The sequence below is a fragment of the Hyperolius riggenbachi genome, chromosome 1 (genome assembly GCF_040937935.1).
Source record: "Hyperolius riggenbachi isolate aHypRig1 chromosome 1, aHypRig1.pri, whole genome shotgun sequence".
Classification (NCBI taxonomy): Eukaryota; Metazoa; Chordata; class Amphibia; order Anura; family Hyperoliidae; genus Hyperolius; species Hyperolius riggenbachi.
The window spans coordinates 387,332,145-387,350,049 of NC_090646.1; the positions used below are offsets into that span (position 1 = coordinate 387,332,145).

The 17,905-nt window shown below is 43.0% G+C and overlaps 1 protein-coding gene across 1 annotated transcript in view; it reads left to right on the top strand.

The window, feature by feature from the left end:
* SLC44A1 (solute carrier family 44 member 1) overlaps positions 1-17,905 on the top strand; it is a 188,756-nt gene that overhangs the window by 83,565 nt on the left and 87,286 nt on the right. Inside the window, exon 5 of the mRNA XM_068234429.1 lies at positions 6,139-6,229. Within this exon, the coding sequence (XP_068090530.1) occupies positions 6,139-6,229 (91 nt within the window). The remainder of the gene's footprint in view (positions 1-6,138; positions 6,230-17,905) is intronic.

The following is a 17,905-nucleotide window of genomic DNA, read 5'->3' on the forward strand; positions in this document are numbered from 1 at the left end:
TTTTACAGGATGGGTTCCAAAAAGGTCTCAGCGCAAGTACTCTGAAAGTTCAGACTTCAGCAATTAGTTTTTTTCTAGAAAGAAGGATGGCTGAAGAAGAATATGATGTTCATTTCTTCAGAGCACTAAAGAGACTAAGACCTACAGTACACATAAAGGTACCAACATGGGACTTAAACACAGTGTTGAAAGCTTTATGTGAGCCTCCTTTCGAGCATATCTCTGATATTTCAGAAAAACATCTTACCCTTAACCTCCCTAGTGTTCTGGACGAGCTGAGCTCGTCCAGAGACGCTAGAGGGCACCGCTCAGGCCCCGCTGGGCCGAATTTGAATAAAACATTTTCTGTAAAACGCGCAGCAAACACTTTGCTTGCTGCGTGTCCTACCCGCTCGCCGCCGATCCGCCGCTACTTAACGCAAAACAATCCCACCCCCCCCACCCGCAGACCCCATGCACAGCCTGCCCAATCGCCGCCAGGCTGCGCTAGCTAGCGCTAGGCTAGCTACATGATATTAAAAAAAAAAAAGTCGGGCGAAAAAAAACCCTCCCATGGCTGCGGGAATCAGAACGCCCAGCAGGTTAAAACTGCCTTACTTCTGGCAATAACTTCGGCTAGAAGGGTGGGAGAATTACAAGCACTATCAATCAATGAGCCCTAATTTGTCATTTCTGAGGATGGAATTACTCTTCGCTTAGACATCTCTTTCCTACCTAACATTGTATCCAAATTCCATAGATCTCAGAAGATCTTTTTACCAACTTTTTGCAATAATCCATCAAATCAAAAACAGGAAAAATCGCACTGTTTAGATGTGAGAAGGTGTCTTATGGAATATCTTCAGCGATCCAAAGCTTGGAGGAAGTCCAATGCTTTGTTTGTTGGAACATGTCGTGGAAAGCAGGCCTCTAAAGCAATCATAGCAAGATGGATTAGACAAGCCATTGCTTTCTTACTTGCACCAGGGCAAGCAGTTATCAGGACCGGTGAAGGCTCATTCAACCAGAGCAGTTTCTACTTCCTGGGCAGAGAGAGCAGGAGCTACTATCGAGCAAATCTGTAAAGCGAAAACCTGGTCAAGCCACAATACTTTTGTTAAACATTATAGACTTGATTTAACCTCGTAAGGTGCGTACACACGCACTACTATAGAGAACGACGGGTCCGTCAGACCCTCCCGCTGGGCGGGTGGTCTCCCGACAGTAGTGCGTGTGTACAGTCTGTCTGACAGACTGTACACACGCACTACTGTCGGGAGAAAGCCCGCCCAGCGGGAGGGTCTGACGGACCCGTCGTCCTCTATAGTAGTGCGTGTGTACACACCTTAACTCTGACTTATCTTTTGTTTTAGTGTTGCAGGCTGTAATCCCTCCCTAATTATATCTTGTTTATCTTCTCAGGGTTGCTGTCCTGAGACGTCCTGGAAAGACAAACTTACTTGTGGTAACGTCTTTTCCAGTAGTCGGTAGGACAGCACCCTAACTACCCACCCGGATGTCTTGTAAATTATTCTGTGTGGAGTCTTTTTTTATTACTGAGGAGAGTAAGGGAATGCTGCCTTATATATGCTATGCCTGCTTTATCTAATTATGCTAAGTGTTTTAACTAGCGTCCTGTCCAATTGGTAATGGAGGGAGACCAGTCCCAGGGTTGCTGTCCTTCCGACTCCTGGAAAAGACGTTACCACAAGTAAGTTTGTCTTTTTTCAATCCATTTATGTATAGAATATTTCTATGCATTTGTGTGTATACATAAATGGATTTTCTCTCATTTTAGAGCGATTTGCATATACTGGTTTTTGGGGAGTTAGAAGTAATTAATTCATACAAGTTTTAGTTACCTTGTTGATATTTATAACATTTATTTCTCCATATCTGCTAGTATTATATGTAATTTGTCAGCTATAATAAACCCATCACAGCCAATTTCTTGAGATATTTTGTGGAATAGTAAGACTCACCTTTTTCTGTTAAATACAGTAAATTGGAACAAATTCTTCCTTGCAAGCAACGCCAGAATTGTTCCAGAGGTCAATTGTTCCCATGACTGTCATTCTCTACCCTTTCTCCATCAGGATTTTTACATCTGTACAGTAATAAAGAACTTAATGGATTCATCTCCATTGTCAGTGGGCCATAAAAGAGTCCTTGTAGTGTTTTATGTGCACAGGAAGCTGCCACTTGCATGTTTTGTCACATTAGATATAAGCTAATGAAAATGCCAAATTAGAAAGAGGATGACTATAATGCAGATTATTAAGACACTGCAGCTTGATCTGAAGTTTTGAGGTGGCTTATAAGAACATGCCGGTAATAAAATTCTGTTTGAAGAGAAAAGGTTTCCAGAGCCTAGGCTCTCAGTGCATGGTGTCTGTTCCTTGCTGGGGCCAGGGGTTACTACTGTCAAGCTGGAGGGGGGTTGGGGCCGGGGGGGGGGGGGGGTAATTGATCTTCTATCATTCAGACAATAATGGTAATGATACAATTTAAAAATGATCACTACTATATTTAAAAAAAAAATAATCTGTATGTTTACACATTGGTATAGTAATGGTTTACACCTCCTTTCATAAAGGGATACAGGCTGAAATAATGGTGAGAAAAACTGTTGTAGAAAACAACAATTGGCTACCGTATGCTGGGCACACAATGTCAGGCTGAAAACAGCTGATTTTTCCTAGATTAGAAAATTGGGTACTTGCGTATTATACCGTCTGAGTTTAGTAGTTCCTTGTTTAAAGAGAATCAACAAAAAAAATTCACCTGGAGGGTACTCGCCTCGGTAGGGGGAAGGCTCTGGATCCTAATGAGGCTTCCCCTGTCCTCCTGTGTCCCACGGCAGTCTTGCTGCAGCCCACGGAACGGACAGCTGACAATTTTTCAGGTTGTGCAATATTTACCTTTTCTGGCTCCAGCGGGGGCACTGTTGCGGCTCTCTGCTCGGAAATAGGCGGAAATGGTCGATCTCTGTCGGGTCTGCTCTACTACGCAGGCGCAGTAGAGCAGGCCGACAGCGATCGGCTATTTCCGCCTATCTCCAAGCGGAGAGCCGATACTGCGCCTGCGCTGGAGCCGACAAGGTGAATTGTAACGTGAACTGTTGAACTGCAATTACCACCTATACGGTTTTCACAGTTTAGCCGGTGCAGTTTAACAGCGTGTGGCATTCCAATGCACTGCATGCAGTGCATTACCACAAACTGCGTTAACAGTGACGGTAAAGCATACTTTTCATTGTTTATATGCTTCACTGTGTGCGATGCAATGCACGGATAATGCATAGCGCGACTTTCCTGTTCCATTGCGTTCCTGCTTTTACAGGGAACACAATGCCCGCACTTGCCCTACACCTTCACCATTCCATTCCCATAAAAACTTATCAGAAAAACCCACTACTACTGATTACCGTATTTTTCGGACTATAAGACTCACTTTTTCTCCCCCAAAAGTGTGTGTGTGTGTGGGGGGGGGGGGGGAGTCACTGCGTCTTATGTTCCAAATATAGGGAGTCCCCGACTTACAAATGCCCGCCGATACGAATCGCCGCAATGTCGGGGACTCCCTGTGCAGTCCCTACTTCCACTCTTTGTCATTCTGTTTTACTCCGCCTGCCCCCTCTCCTGTAATTAACGGCAGTATGTATAATCTGATCTCCCCAGCGCTGTGTAGTTAGTGGCAGCCATATGTAACCGCCCCCCGCAGTGTAAGTAGCGGTATCAGTAAATCCAATTAGGCGCCCTCTTTGAAGTTAGTGGCAGCCTTGTATATCCTGATAGTCCCCGCAGTATATTCGCCGCATCAGCATATTGCATTGTCTCCCGCTGTGTAATTAGTGGCCATCTCTGGTTGAACTCGATGGTCGTATGTCCTTTTTTCAACCCAAGTAACTATGTCTCACCCGATCCTAAAAGTCTGCGCTGCTCAGAGACCTCTCCTATCCGTCATTCTTCCCCTAGTGCTGGCTTTTCATGTTGCGGCATTACAGGTGGCCGGCACTAGGGGGAAGAATGATGGATAGGAGAGGTCTCTGAGCAGCGCGTTATACATGGCTGCCACTAACTACACAGTGGGGGCAATCGGATTATACGGATGCTGCTAATCACACTGCGGGGGGGGGGGGACAAGCAGAGGACACAGGGGGACAAGCAGAAGACACAGAGGAACAAGCATAGCACATAGGGGGGCAAGCTGAGGATACAGCGAGACAAGCTGAGGACACAGAGGGACAAGCATAGCACATGGGGGGGGGGGGGGGGGGGGTTGGCAAGCTGAGGACACGGGGACAAGCAGAGGACACGGGCACAAACTGAGGAGGCTACAGGGGGTCAGATGGGGACACAGGAAGACACAAGGGGGATAGGAAGGGGATACAGGGAGGTTCAAGGGGGACACAAGAAGTTCAAGAGGGCAATAATAATTGTATTGTTATTATTATTTATTGTATTTATAAAGCGCCAACTTGGGGTGAGAACATCCACAAGATGCCCCTGGACCGTAGACGCACCAGGTTTAGAACCAGGCCGCCTCCGAAAGTTTTTTTTTCTTTTTTTTTGAGCCCCCCAGGAACTACAAAAGCTCAGCACATCGCTGATGGAGGCCATTCGGAGGCGGCCTGGTGTTGCGCTGATCCACCTTTTGCGCAATTTTCAATTTTCGATTTTACTTGATTAGCTGCACCCAGGCTATGCATATACATAGGTTAGGATTTAGTTAGTGTTAGGCCCCTCCCATGGAGGATTGACTTCTTCACAGTGGGAGGGACGAGTACTTAATAGGTTGCATGCAAGCTGTTACAGGAAACCAACATCCTCCAGTGGTAGACAGGTCATGTGTATGCTCGGTGTGTATTATATCCCACAAGTGGGGCTTGCACTCTTTTGCAGGTAGGCACTTGCCTGTTTTTAATTAGCGCTGTTCATTTCCTTGCTATGATTATAGCTGAGTCAGTCTTCTGTGAAGTCTTTTCAAGCCCAAGCCTGCCTCCTTGTGGCTCTGCTTTGCTGCTTTGAGAATAGCAGGAATGCAGAGCCACAAGGGGGCAGACTTGGGCTTGAAAAGACATCACAGAAGACTGACTCAGCTATAATCATTCTGGGAAAAGTTAGACTGAATGCTCAGTCGGGGATTCTTATCAGGACTGATAAAAGGCAGATTTAGCAGAGAAGAATGAAACAAAGAGCAGGGTAGGTGTTTACTGTCATGTTCCCATTGATCTATATGGTAAAATACATGAGGGTGCTTCGTCTCTGGTTCTCTTTAAGAGAGACATCAGTTCCACACATTGCAAAAGGTTAGCAGAGATGCTGTCTCTCGTCACCTCCTAACCTATGTTTACAAATGACCCAGTGATTTGGGAACATGCCAATAGTGACTTTGAAGCAAGCTTACAAGAAAAGCAAGGCGTTCAGCACAGACAGCACCCCAAGTACTCTCACCAACCAGGGACACTGCCTACAACTGCACCCCGACCCTCAGAAAGTAGCACAATACAAATTACACTGCCATTGTTTAAAAAATGTTTTGTACATTATATGTTTTGCTCCATTCTTAAAGTGAATGGGAATCGCATTTAAAAAAAAATGAAGCAAATACTTGAGAGGGAGGGCTCGGAGTCATATAGAGCCTTCCGTCTCCTCTCTCGGTGGCCTCTATCCTGTGCTGGCTCCCCCAATCCCCCACCAAAAGGGTATTTGGAAGTCTTCGGTAGCCGTGTCCTCCCAAAGACGTGCGGCTCCATACTGCATAGGGTGAGCGTGCAAGAGAGCGTGCTTGTGCAGGCGCAGTACAGGGCCGCCCTTCTTCAGGAACAATCGGGCTACACACACTCACACACACACACACACACACACACACACACACGTGTGTATAAATGTCTTGCATGAAAAATTGTCAGGAAATGCATCTCATTGGTCCTAGTCCAGGCTGCTTACAATTTGCAATAAATTTTGTTGCAACTTATTTATCAGCTTATATGTAATACAAACCTTGTGTGTTACTGAAGTAGTGCCGTGTACAGTTTTTGGGTGCGTATGATTCAGACTTTGCTTTTCTCGGCCAGGTATGAATCATTTTTAACCTTCAATACTGTTACTATCCCATGATATTGATTTTTTTACTGCTTGTTCTTCTCTCCTCCAGGGTCTTACCTCTGTGATTATGCACTATCTCCTAGTGAGTACAGTAGTAGTTCAGCAGCATCTTTGTGTCCAAATCTTCCAGTGCCCGTAAGGTAAGTTGTGGAATTTCAGCCAGTGATTTCAAGCTTCACTGGAGTAAGGGTCTCTGACTTAGTCTAACGATTACTGTATTTACAATTCAACTTTTAACTACTGTGAAAAAAAAAATAATGTTCAGTAATTTTACTTTATCTGGTAAAAAATATTTTTGAGTATTCACGAAGATTTTCACATGTGCCATAATATTTTGGTAATTTCCTGAAAAGTTTCTGACCATTTAATTCAGTATTTTTTTTTTTTTTAAGGAATCATGCAGTATTTGATGTATAATTGCAGTGCAGGGAAAATGGATGAAAGATGTGATGCATATAGAATTTTTCATTGTACAGTACTGACAATTTAATGCAGCTTGGGCTTGCAGTTTACTTAACTTAAGAATTTGTATCAGCTCAAAATCATTAACATCTGGATAACCATTTTTAATTATAACACATTATGAAATTAAGGAGATGTTTTTATTAACGTTCTTATTTTTCTGAACAGTTTTAATTTAGTTTTCACCTTTTCTTTGCTCCTTCCTTCCTTTCCTGCCTTCTATAACCTTACAGAATGGCTGTTTGTTAGTTACCAACAGCTCCATGCTATAGATAAATACTGGACCTCTCACTTGGTTAATCTGCTCAGGACCATAGGCTTACACCCCCCTAGTGACCAGGCTATTTTTTGCAATTCAGGCCACTGCAGCTTTAAGGCCCCCCCCCCCCCGCCCCCAACACACACACACACACACACACACACACACACACACACACACACACACACACACACACACACACACACACACACACACACACACACACACACACACACACACAGGTATATGTAACCTAAATGCACAGCAACGGTTTTGCAGCCAGTTGTGTCCCTTCTCTCCCTTTCGTTTGTCTATGAGAGCGGATCGCTCTTGTGCCTCTCCAGGGACAGCCGAGTGACACGCTGTCCCCAGCACAGCGCTGCCATAGAAAGAAACTCCGTCACTCAAGCGAGGATGCGTGCGCATTGGCACTTGATCCCCTGCAATCTCCGCCCCCAGGACTTTACGCCAATTGCTGCTAGGCGGTCCTGGGGAGCCGCCACTTTCATGCCAGTTGGCATGAGGCAGACAGCAACAGGTTAACTGCATGTAAAATTCTTTGTGTATTGACATTTATGAGGTATTTACCTCAAAAGTCAGTCATTGTTAGTTTTCCATATGTTAACAACCTTTATGAATTGACTTTGAACAAAATGTTTAGCAAAATTATTTTTTTTCTAATTTATCGCAATATGTGGTGATCCTTTGGGTATCGAAACCAATGTGGAAGTTTTGTATGGGGCAACTATATTAGACGCCAGAACCCTAAAAGTAGGTTGCCTTTATTTGGCCTTACTGAGCTCTAACCGTGACCTCACACGTTTGTTGAACGTGCAGATTTTACTCATGTTTGTGCACTACAAATTATACAGGTATATTCCCCTTAATATGCAAGACTGAATTAAGGTTTAGATCTTTAGGGAACACCATGGAATAGTTGCATTTTGTCACCATGGAATAGTTGCATTTTGTATGTGTATAAAAAAAACACCAAAAAACCTGAAATACTGTTTGCCAACAACTCTTTGCAATGCATAGGACAACCCACAGGGATTGCTGTTTTTTCGACAGAAGCGGATATTGGCCTCAATTCACTAATCTTATCTCCTGTCTTTAATAACTCTTCTAGAGTTGTTACCATGGTGATAAGGCATGTAGTATTCAGGAAACATTTTACCTCAGGCAAACCTAAAGTTAACTCTTCTGTCTTTAAGTTAACTCTTTAATCCTTAAAATAACTCCAGAGTTAAAGACAGGCTGTTCATTAACTGCATGTGAAAATAACTACAGAGGAGGTAACTTAACTACAGAGGAGGTAAATTAACTACAGAAGAGGTAACGTAAGGAATGAAGAGATAAGATAACTCTCTTACTAGTGGAGGTAAGTTTTCTCTTGCCTTATTATCTCCAGCATGATCTTAGTGAATTGAGGCCAGTGTCTTTAAATGACTGCTCCCTGACTGGGTGGAAATACAGAGCATCTAGGCTGTGTTGGTCTCCAGCTGTTATTCGGGTACTGGAAGCAGCCTGTGTTCTCAAAATATTCAATACATTTTTTTTTTAAGCAAGAAGTTAGAATTCCTAGTTAACTTATTTTTCTTTTGTTATTTTCAATCAATAATTCTCCTTGACCATTTTCCATCAAAAAAAAATTTCAGTAATCTTACAGAAACTAAAAAAGGTTTAAATGCATTCTCACAGGAAACGGCCCAGTTTAGCGCAGCCCTTATTTTTATTTTTTTAAAGGAAACCCGAGGTCAAAGACATATGGAGACTGACATATTTATTTTCTTTTAAGCATTGCAAATTGCTTGGCATCCTGCTGATCCTCTACCGCTAATACTTTTGGCCACAGCCCCTGAACAAGCATGCAGATCAGATGTTTCTGAAAATCTGAGAAGTTTAGCTGCATGCTTGCTTCAGGTGTGTGAGTCAGACACTACTAACCAGAAAGATCAGCAGGACTGGCAGGCAACTGGTGTCATTTAAAGGAAATAAATATGGCAGCCTTCATATGTCTCTCAGCTTGGGTTCCTTTTAGCGTACATGCAAAAAGGGCGCAGGATATAGACAAAATGAAACAATTTTATCTAAAACAATATTTTTCTTTTGTGTATTATAAATGAAAATCGAGTGCTAAATATGTTGAATTAACGGTAATGAAATGGCAGAATACCGTCTATAACAAAAACAATATTTACACTTGTATTTTACTGCAACTATACCTAACTGTATTCTCACACAGAACTCACCCTATACCTAACCCCTATACCCCCCCCCCCTCCTCTTGCGGGTAATTAATAAGCATAGTTTAATAAATTGTAAATATTACAAATATTGTACTGGAACTATACCTAACCATACTCTCACACAGAACCCTCCCTGTACCTATCCCTAACTCCTAGACCCCCCCCCTTGGTAGTGCCTACCCCTAAACCCCCATGGTGGTGCCTAACCCTAAAACCCACTACAACCCCCCCCCTGGTGGTGCTTAACCTTAAAACCCCCCTAGTAGTGCCTAACTCCCTGCTCCCCCGGTGGTGCCTAACGCTAACCACCCACCTGGTTGTGCCTAACCCTAACCACCCCCCTGGTGGTTCCTAACCTTAACCACGCCTAACCTAGCCATCCCTCTGGTGGTGCCTAACCCTAACCATCCCCACTACACACATAGAAACAATAATATATTTGATACTGTAAAATACTTCACTACAAATAGCATGAGTAGAATAATTTATATATTTTTAATAGAATAAATAGCCGTACAATAAGGTACGGATTAAAAATATTATAAATAGAAAAAGTTATATATTTATAATAGAGTAAATAGCCTTACAATCACATACGCATTAAAAATCTTAAAATAACGGTAATATTAAAAGCAATATATTAGTAAAATAATCTGAAAACTATAATTTACGGAATTACCATATATCCTCGAATGTAAGTTGACCTTGTGTATAAGTCGAATCCTATATTTGACCCTCTTAAGCTGGATTTTTTTTAATTAATTCAAGTACAAGTCTACTCAGCAAAGTTGATGGCTGCACTTGGGGCCCAGGAGGCATTAATGACTGCACTGCATACAGTATTGCAGCCATTAACGCCTCATGTCCCTTAACCCCCCTGGCATTACAATAAAATCGCCAGGGGGGTGGCGCAGCACTTTAAATTATTTTTTTTTTAATTGTGTAGCTAGCCTAGCGCTAGCTACATGATAGCTGCTGTGCAGCGGCATCCCCACACCCCTTCCGATCGCCTCCGGCGATCAAAGCACTCAGGAAATCCCGTTCGGAACGGGATTTCCTGTTTGGCTTCCCTCGTTGCCATGGCGACGATCAGGATGACATCATCGACGTCATCCACGTCATGGCGTTTGGGGGGAGTCCCGATCCACCCCTTAGCGTAGTCTGGCGGTGATTGTCCAGGCTGCGCAAGGGGTCTGGGGGGGGGGCAGCGCGGCGAGTAGCGGAGAATCGGCGCAGAGCGGCGGCGATCGGGTAGTACACGCAGCTAGCAAAGTGCTAGCTGCGTGTGACAAAAAAAAGTATGTAAATCGGCCCACCAGGGCCTGAGAAATCCTCCGCGGCGGCTTACCCTGAACTCAGTTCGGGATTACCACCAAGGAGGTCAAATACAGCCAATAACTCCTCCAGGCCCCCAAGTGCACCAATTATTCACTCCCCATCCTGCAGCACGAAATTTCCTGCCACCAATTTCCTCTATAATTGTGGCCTGGACGTTCAGATCTGTGTTTTCTTGGCATTTCCTTCATTAAGTGTCACTTATCACTGAGTAAATTGCTGCAAATGGAAATGTCACAAATAGTACACAAATTAAACAGTGTTCCTTGTGACTCGTGTATGAGTCGACCTCTACACTAAATTTTTAGACTTCTAGTCGAGTATATACAGCAATTCTGAAAACAAGGTTAATACCAAAAGCGATATATTTGTAATACAATAAGCTTGAAAGATATATATTTAAGCATTATACTTATGAAAATGAATTGTAACACTATAAAATAAGTGAAAATGAAAATTTGCTGATTACAATTCTGAAAGCGAAATATAAAAACTATAAAATAAGTTAAACCGAAAGTAAAAACGAATTTGTAAACTATATTTGTCATAAACCTTATTCTGTAAACGAAAAGTTTTGATATCACGATCCTGGTAACCGCTATTTTACGGGCACCCTAATTTCTTCTCTGGTGCCCAATAGCCGATATTTTGCATTGCAGCTTATGGTGCACCCTTTTTGTCCATTAGGCATATGTGCCCTTTTTTCCTGTTTCCTCCTTTTAAACCAGTGTGTTGAGATAAGCTGACCATCAAATACGGTAGTCGCCAACCTTTTGTCTCTGTGGATGCACCGATCCATTGGGTAATATTTAATGGTACCACGCTGTTCTGCACATCATTGTAGGTACGCATCTGTGGCATAAGGGACGGGGATCAGTTTATATTCTTCACTCAGAAATTTCAAATGAACTAAGGCCATATCTGTGTCTTTATGGTCTCTGGTTAATTATCTGAATCTCAAGCTATAACTGACCACATTACTCTATAGGGTTTTTTTTGCAAGTCAGGCGAGCATCACAATTTTTGTTGCGTTCGACTGTATAGGTGCACTTTGGCCTAAAGAAATATTGCATTTTTCCATGGTTGATGTAAAACAGTTTTTTGTTCTTTATCCATTAATAATCGCTTTGAAGCCTCATGTTATCAAAAGGTAGAACCTTGGCCCTCACAAAGGAGGTCAATAGACAGACTTAACCCCAACTGTCTGCAGGCACAAAATGAAATAAACGCATCAACTGGTGCACGGAGGATAGGTGTATCAGGTGTGAATCCTGAATACCTGCCGGTGCCTTGTCTCAGCCGGATTGCTCCCACGGCTACTGGAAACTCCAAAACCACAAAAGAGACGGCACACCACTGGCTGCAACAAACTTGTTGTATTATCGAACAAGTGCACTTGTTCGATAATACAACAAGTTTGTTGCAGCCAGTGGTGTGCCGTCTCTTTTGTGGTTTTACAAAATGAAATAAAAGCTGCACTGAGACCTTAACCAGAGCCACAGTTTTATTTAGCATGAATGAAATGGTTTCTGACACTGTAAATAGAAGTGTTTGGGTAACATTTTTCATTTATAGACACAGGCCATGACATCAAAAGACTCATTTAGCCACCTTGATTGCTCTGTTTGAGCTTCCAGCATGATTTTAAACAAGCTAAAGTTCAGCCGTGGCAAGCATCATAGTTCTTTCTCTGTTAATATGATTTCAGCTCATCGTTGTGAGGCAAATGGATGATAGAGTGCTCTTCTGAGGCACTTAACATTTACAGATGAGCACAACCGAGAGAACCAATGGCTGAGAACCAGTTTATAGAAAGACAAATATCTGAATGAAATAAAATGAATATAGATGGCATGCTGGCTGCATAATATTGAATTAGTAAAGTATATTGTAGTTTGTAAAATGGCAAGATATTTATCTGGTTACTAAAAATGTGCAAGATACGCAAGTTATGCACATTGTTTTTTTTTCTTGCCTAGTTTTTCCTCATCTAATCAAGATTTGAAGAATAATCACTCTGGTGCCCAGCGGGGTAATAGGGGCAGTGTATGGTCCAGGAACAACTGTTATCTATACATGCCAGCTTAGAATGATAATTGGACTGAGACTTTAAATCTGATTTCATACATGGCTTACCATTGTTATGAAGTAAAGCCAGGCATCACAGTTCATATGATAGGGAACAAAAAACATCATGTGCTAAATGAGTACTTTTTTCGCCAACAGATATGTTGACAATCCAACAAATGTTCTGTAAAGTGCCACTTCTGGCTTCATCTCCAGAGTTCAGCATTTTCTTTTTTTGCCATTTTAATCATAGATATTTCATTGGCTGGTCCCGTGACCGAGGCTACTGTAGACCAGGGCTTATTAACCCAGTCCTCAAGTACCACCAACCATGCATATTTCGTGGAAACCCATAGTGATAGTTAATTGGCACTGCTGATACTTGTATTACCTCACCTGTGAATGTTTGTGGCTTTCTTCAAAATATACTCTGTTGGTAGTACTTGAGTACAGTGTTGGGAAGCCCTGGTGTAGATATTAAATTATTAAGTGCACTTCGGTAATGATGGTATAAAATAAAATTAAAAATGCCAGAGTTACATTATTTCTTACATGCAAAACACAAGTGTGTTCCTGTTGCAGGATGTTTGGCTTGAAAGAGCATATATTATAGAGAGCATATAATTCTCAGGAATTGCTAGCCCTAAATATGCAACTGCTGGGAAGATGAAATGTTATTACCCCTGAAAAACGATATCATATAGTAACTGTATGTGTGTCTCAAATAGACCCTTAGAGCCTTCTGTATTTGAATGTTTGTGGCTGCTGCAATACATGCTGGGAGATGTAGTCCATGGATGTGTCCTGTACTCGCATCCATGTACTACATCTCCCGCCATGTATTGCAGAAGGCACAAGCATGACTTCAGCTGAAAATGCAGTACAGTGCAGGCTCTCTGTGGAGAAGATGGCAGAGGAGCAGCCTACAATAGGTAAATAACGGTCACCCCAACCCACCCCCTAACGGCACACTATTACAGAAACAAGTACCTGTAGTGTTGCTCGGCACCATGCAATAAGGGTAAACCACCATACAGCAAACTATTTGCAGCTCTCGCCTGTCTTTGCCTTAGGCTGGGGCTCCAGGAAGACGTGCTCAGCTTATGGTTTAGGATGAGTGAAGAAACATGAAATCCATCAAATAAAAAATACAGCAGTCTAAGCACTGTTTTGGTCACTGGTATTTATTCCCCAAGGAATATAAGCATTAGATCAGTGACCTCAATACATTTTAGTTCATAAATTTAATTTGGTAAACCATGTTCGCAGGTGGGTAGCAGGGGGAAGCAGGATAGGCACAACAGCCGTTTCGCGCTGGTATAGCGCTTGTATTGATGTCACTGATTTAAAGGCCGTATTCCTTGGAGAATACATACCAGTGAACGAGAATTTGCCCGGTCTGTATACTTTTGTGTTTGAAGCACACTATAACAAACCTCCCTTATTGGGTTCAAATTCCATGGTACATTGTGCAGCAGAGATGGTCCGTGGGATACAAATAATTTCGGCATGCTTGTATGTTTTATGCAAATTGTATCCAAGTTAGAATTGAACCAATCGTATGTACTTCCTGATGTTTTTGTTTGGCCCATTTCCAAGCTGCATCTAATTTCCATTAAATTTGCATGCAAGCCAGAATAATTAGTACCCAATTGAAACATCTCTGTTGTGCAATTTCTTTACCATGGTGTTGCCATACCTACAAGGATGACCTGACTTTCTGTGCACACGCTCTGTGAATACATCATTGAGTTTTATATTTTCTGTGCAAAGGAGGAAAAGTATTTATAGTTTTCTATTTTCCCATAGGTTTTTTTCTGGGAATTCAGCTGCCTGCACAGTGCCTCTTTGCTTGGTTGGTTCAGTGATCTGTATGAAAACTGAAAGCTTTCTATAGAATGAGCAATCTAGGAGGATGAGCTATAAATCTAGCTAATAAAATATTGCTAAATATTTAACTGAATGTTATGTAGTTTGTATGTTGTGGGTTTTGCAGTGAAGGAGTCCACAGAAGAACTAGTTGGTGCTACTTTTTCTAGAAATTTACTATCCTTCATATACAAAATGTGCCTACAGAAGATGGTGGTATTCATTACATGCTTTAAAAACACAGAATGAGATTTGCTAGGTTAATATGTTGAATGAATTCATGTGAAATAGTAAAATAATGATTAGAGAGGCTGGCTGGTATCTTACTATTGTGGCAGTTAGATTTAGCAACTGCCATTTAGGAAAGGCTTATGAAAACAAAGAAAACCCTGAGAATAACCCATGAGGACATAGACTAGTGCAAAACATGTCAGTTTTCCTGACGGATCGGATCTCTAAAATCCTATTGACTCCAGTGCAAAGTACCGCGATCGATTAAATTCTCATTTGCACTCGTCGTGGAATGTCCCTGGGATCCATCTTTCTGGGTCGTGAGGTGAGTATTACACTTTAGGGCTATTTCACAGTGCTCAGTTGTGTTGCAGAATAATTTTACATGTCCATTCACTGTCCATACAATGCTTTGAGCCTGTTCACAGTGCTTGCATGTAACTGATCACGGTATTCTAACTCACTGCATGCATTATTTGGATTAAAGTCTACATCCAGTCTCCTTTACAGTTCAGTCATTATAACGCGTGCGTTATGCAGCTGACCACTGTAAACCCAGCATTACATAACAGTAATGGCAACATATAATCTATTTCAGAAATTTGTTTGGCACCATTTATAAAGTATTGTGCAGCTAGTCACTAGAGTTGCTCATATGTAGCAGAACTCCTGGAGAGAGATGGGATTGCTTGTCTTGACTAAAGCAGGAAGTGACCATAAGAAAGCAGAGCATCACAAATGATCTTCTGATCAAGTTAATTGTGTGCTTCTCCATCGGGGTGTCCAAACTGTTTTAACCAAGGGCCATATCACACGGTCTTGAGTTAGCTAGGGGGCTGAACTAGCAAAATTAAACATTTTTTTTTTCTGATTGTCTCTAGGTTCAGGGGACATTTCCACAAGAATTAAACAATATGCCATATGTGCAATCAGCATGTCCCCTTCAGTGGTTGCTGCTAGTGAGTGGCCACTTCTAGCATAGCGGCATCTGCTAATGAGTGACTGCTGCTGCTGCCATAGTGGTGACTGCTGCTGGTATAGTGGCTACTGCTGGCATAAGTGGCTGCCCTTCACTTAAAGGGACACTGTAGGGGGGTCGGGGGAAAATGAGTTGCCCCGCAGACATCCTGTGCCCACGCAGCCACTTACCGATGCTCCGGCCCCGCCTCCAGTTCTCTTCTGGCATTTCAGACTTTAAAGTCTAAAAACCACTGCGCCTGTGTTGCCATGTCCTCAATCCCGCTGATGTCACCAGGAGCGTACTGCACAGACCATACTGGGCCTGCGCAGTTTGTTCCTGGTGACATCAGCGGGATCGAGGATACTGCAACGCAGGCGCAGTGGTTTTCAGACTTTAAAGTGAATGTTTACCGGTTTTAAAAACAAAAAGTCAGATACTCACCTAAGGAGAGGGAAGGCTCGGTCCTAATGAGCCTTCCCTCTCCTCTCCCGGTGCCCGGTCCCGCGCAGGATCCCCCGTGGCAGTATTCGACCAGTTCGGTCAAATACTGCCACTTCCGCATGCCAAAGGGAGCTTTCGGAAGGCTTCGGGAGCACTCGGGCTCCCGATGACGCGGCTGCTCCATACTACGCATGCGCGAGCGCCCTCTATGACGCGTTTGCGCGTACGTAGTATGGAGCGGCCCGTCTTCGGAAGCACAAGTGCTCCCGAAGACCTCCGAAGTCCCTGCGGCGGCGGACGCGAACGGGGGAGCCAGCGCAGCACCGAGGGCACCGGGAGAGGAGAGGGAAGGCTCATTAGGACCGAGCCTTCCCTCTCCTTAGGTGAGTATCTGACTTTTTGTTTTTAAAACCGGTACCCATTGGCTTTAAAGTCTGAAATGCCAGAAGTGAACTGGAAGTGGGGCCGGAGCATCGGTGAGTGGCTGCGCGGGCACAGGATGTCTGCGGGGGACCATTAGAAGCCCCGGGTAAGTTCAACTCATTTTCCCCCGACTTCCCCCCCCCCCCCCCCCCCCCCCCCCCCCTTACAGTGTCCCTTAAGTCCAGGCCCATGTATCTGTTCTCCTGTGTGCAGTAGTGCATTCTGCACTGATCCATTCTCTCCCGTGTTCTCCAGCGTAGTACTTTTAAAATGGAACACTGCACCTAGAGAGGAAGAGCATCACGGTCCACATCAATATTCTGGACAAATCAGTTCCTCCTGTCTACTCACAACTAGGATGGACTCCATTGACATTGAATCCTCAGTAATAATTCTCAAGTGTCTCTGCCTCCCAGGTGTGTGTGTGTGTGTGTGTGTGTGTGTGTGTGTGTGTGTGTGTGTGTGTGTGTGTGTGTGTGTGTGTGTGTGTGTGTGTGTGTGTGTGTGTGTGTGTGTGTGTGTGTGTGTGTTTTTGGTGTTGTGCGCATGTGCAGGGAGGGACACAGAGACGCTGAGGAGAGCTGGAGAATGAGGCACAGCTTGCAGGGGAGGTCGGGGCAAGGAGGGGCGGGCGCATGCGCGGTGATATGAGTGGTGACAGACCTAGCCCATTATCAAATGGGCTAAGGTCACTAGAGAATAAGATATTTACTACCATGTTGGAACAGCTTCCAGTGTATTACATATTGTGTGTGTATATATAGTGTATTGTTCTTCCTTAAACTAATCAGAGCCCCTCTGGTCACCATCAACAGCTACTTTTTTTTTTTTTTTTTTTTTTTGTGAATGACCCAAAACCCCACAAGACTAACGAGCAACCCAACAAGGCTTTTTCTGTTTAAATTATGTCACAGCAGAATAAACACATTAATGTATTTTTTTTGTTGTTGTTTTTTTTTTTTTTTTGGTACAATAGGTTAACCTCATAAATGGCTGTTTTTTGGTACCTCCAGTGCTAGCCATGCACTATAGAAGCTTATAATAATAAATAAAATAATAAAAAAATAAAAAATAAAGCTTATAATACTTGAATTATCAAATAAAAAAAATTGGTTGCATATTACAAAAGAATGGATAGCATTTTTTTAGCTGTTCCCATTGATTTTTAGAGACAAATTGTATGAGAGGTTGTTCACACTTATTGGAAGTTGCGTACATCTTACAGAATTGTGATTTTGTGGTCATCACACAGCTAATGTATTTCAATGGCCTCACCATTGACCAGTGTTTTCCTTATTTTCCTGCATTTTTATTTTTTTTCTGCATTTTTAAATTGTTCTGCTTGTTCTGCAAAACTCCCCAATGATGCAGCAGATACAGCGTGTGCAAAGAAACCCAGTGACAGATGTGCAGGACTGAAGCGAGAGAGAGGGGCACCACAGCAATTACTGCAGCGGCCATGTGAGTTAAAACTCACGTTGGGGAGGGGAGAGGGCGGTATAATAGGAGAGAAGTTCCC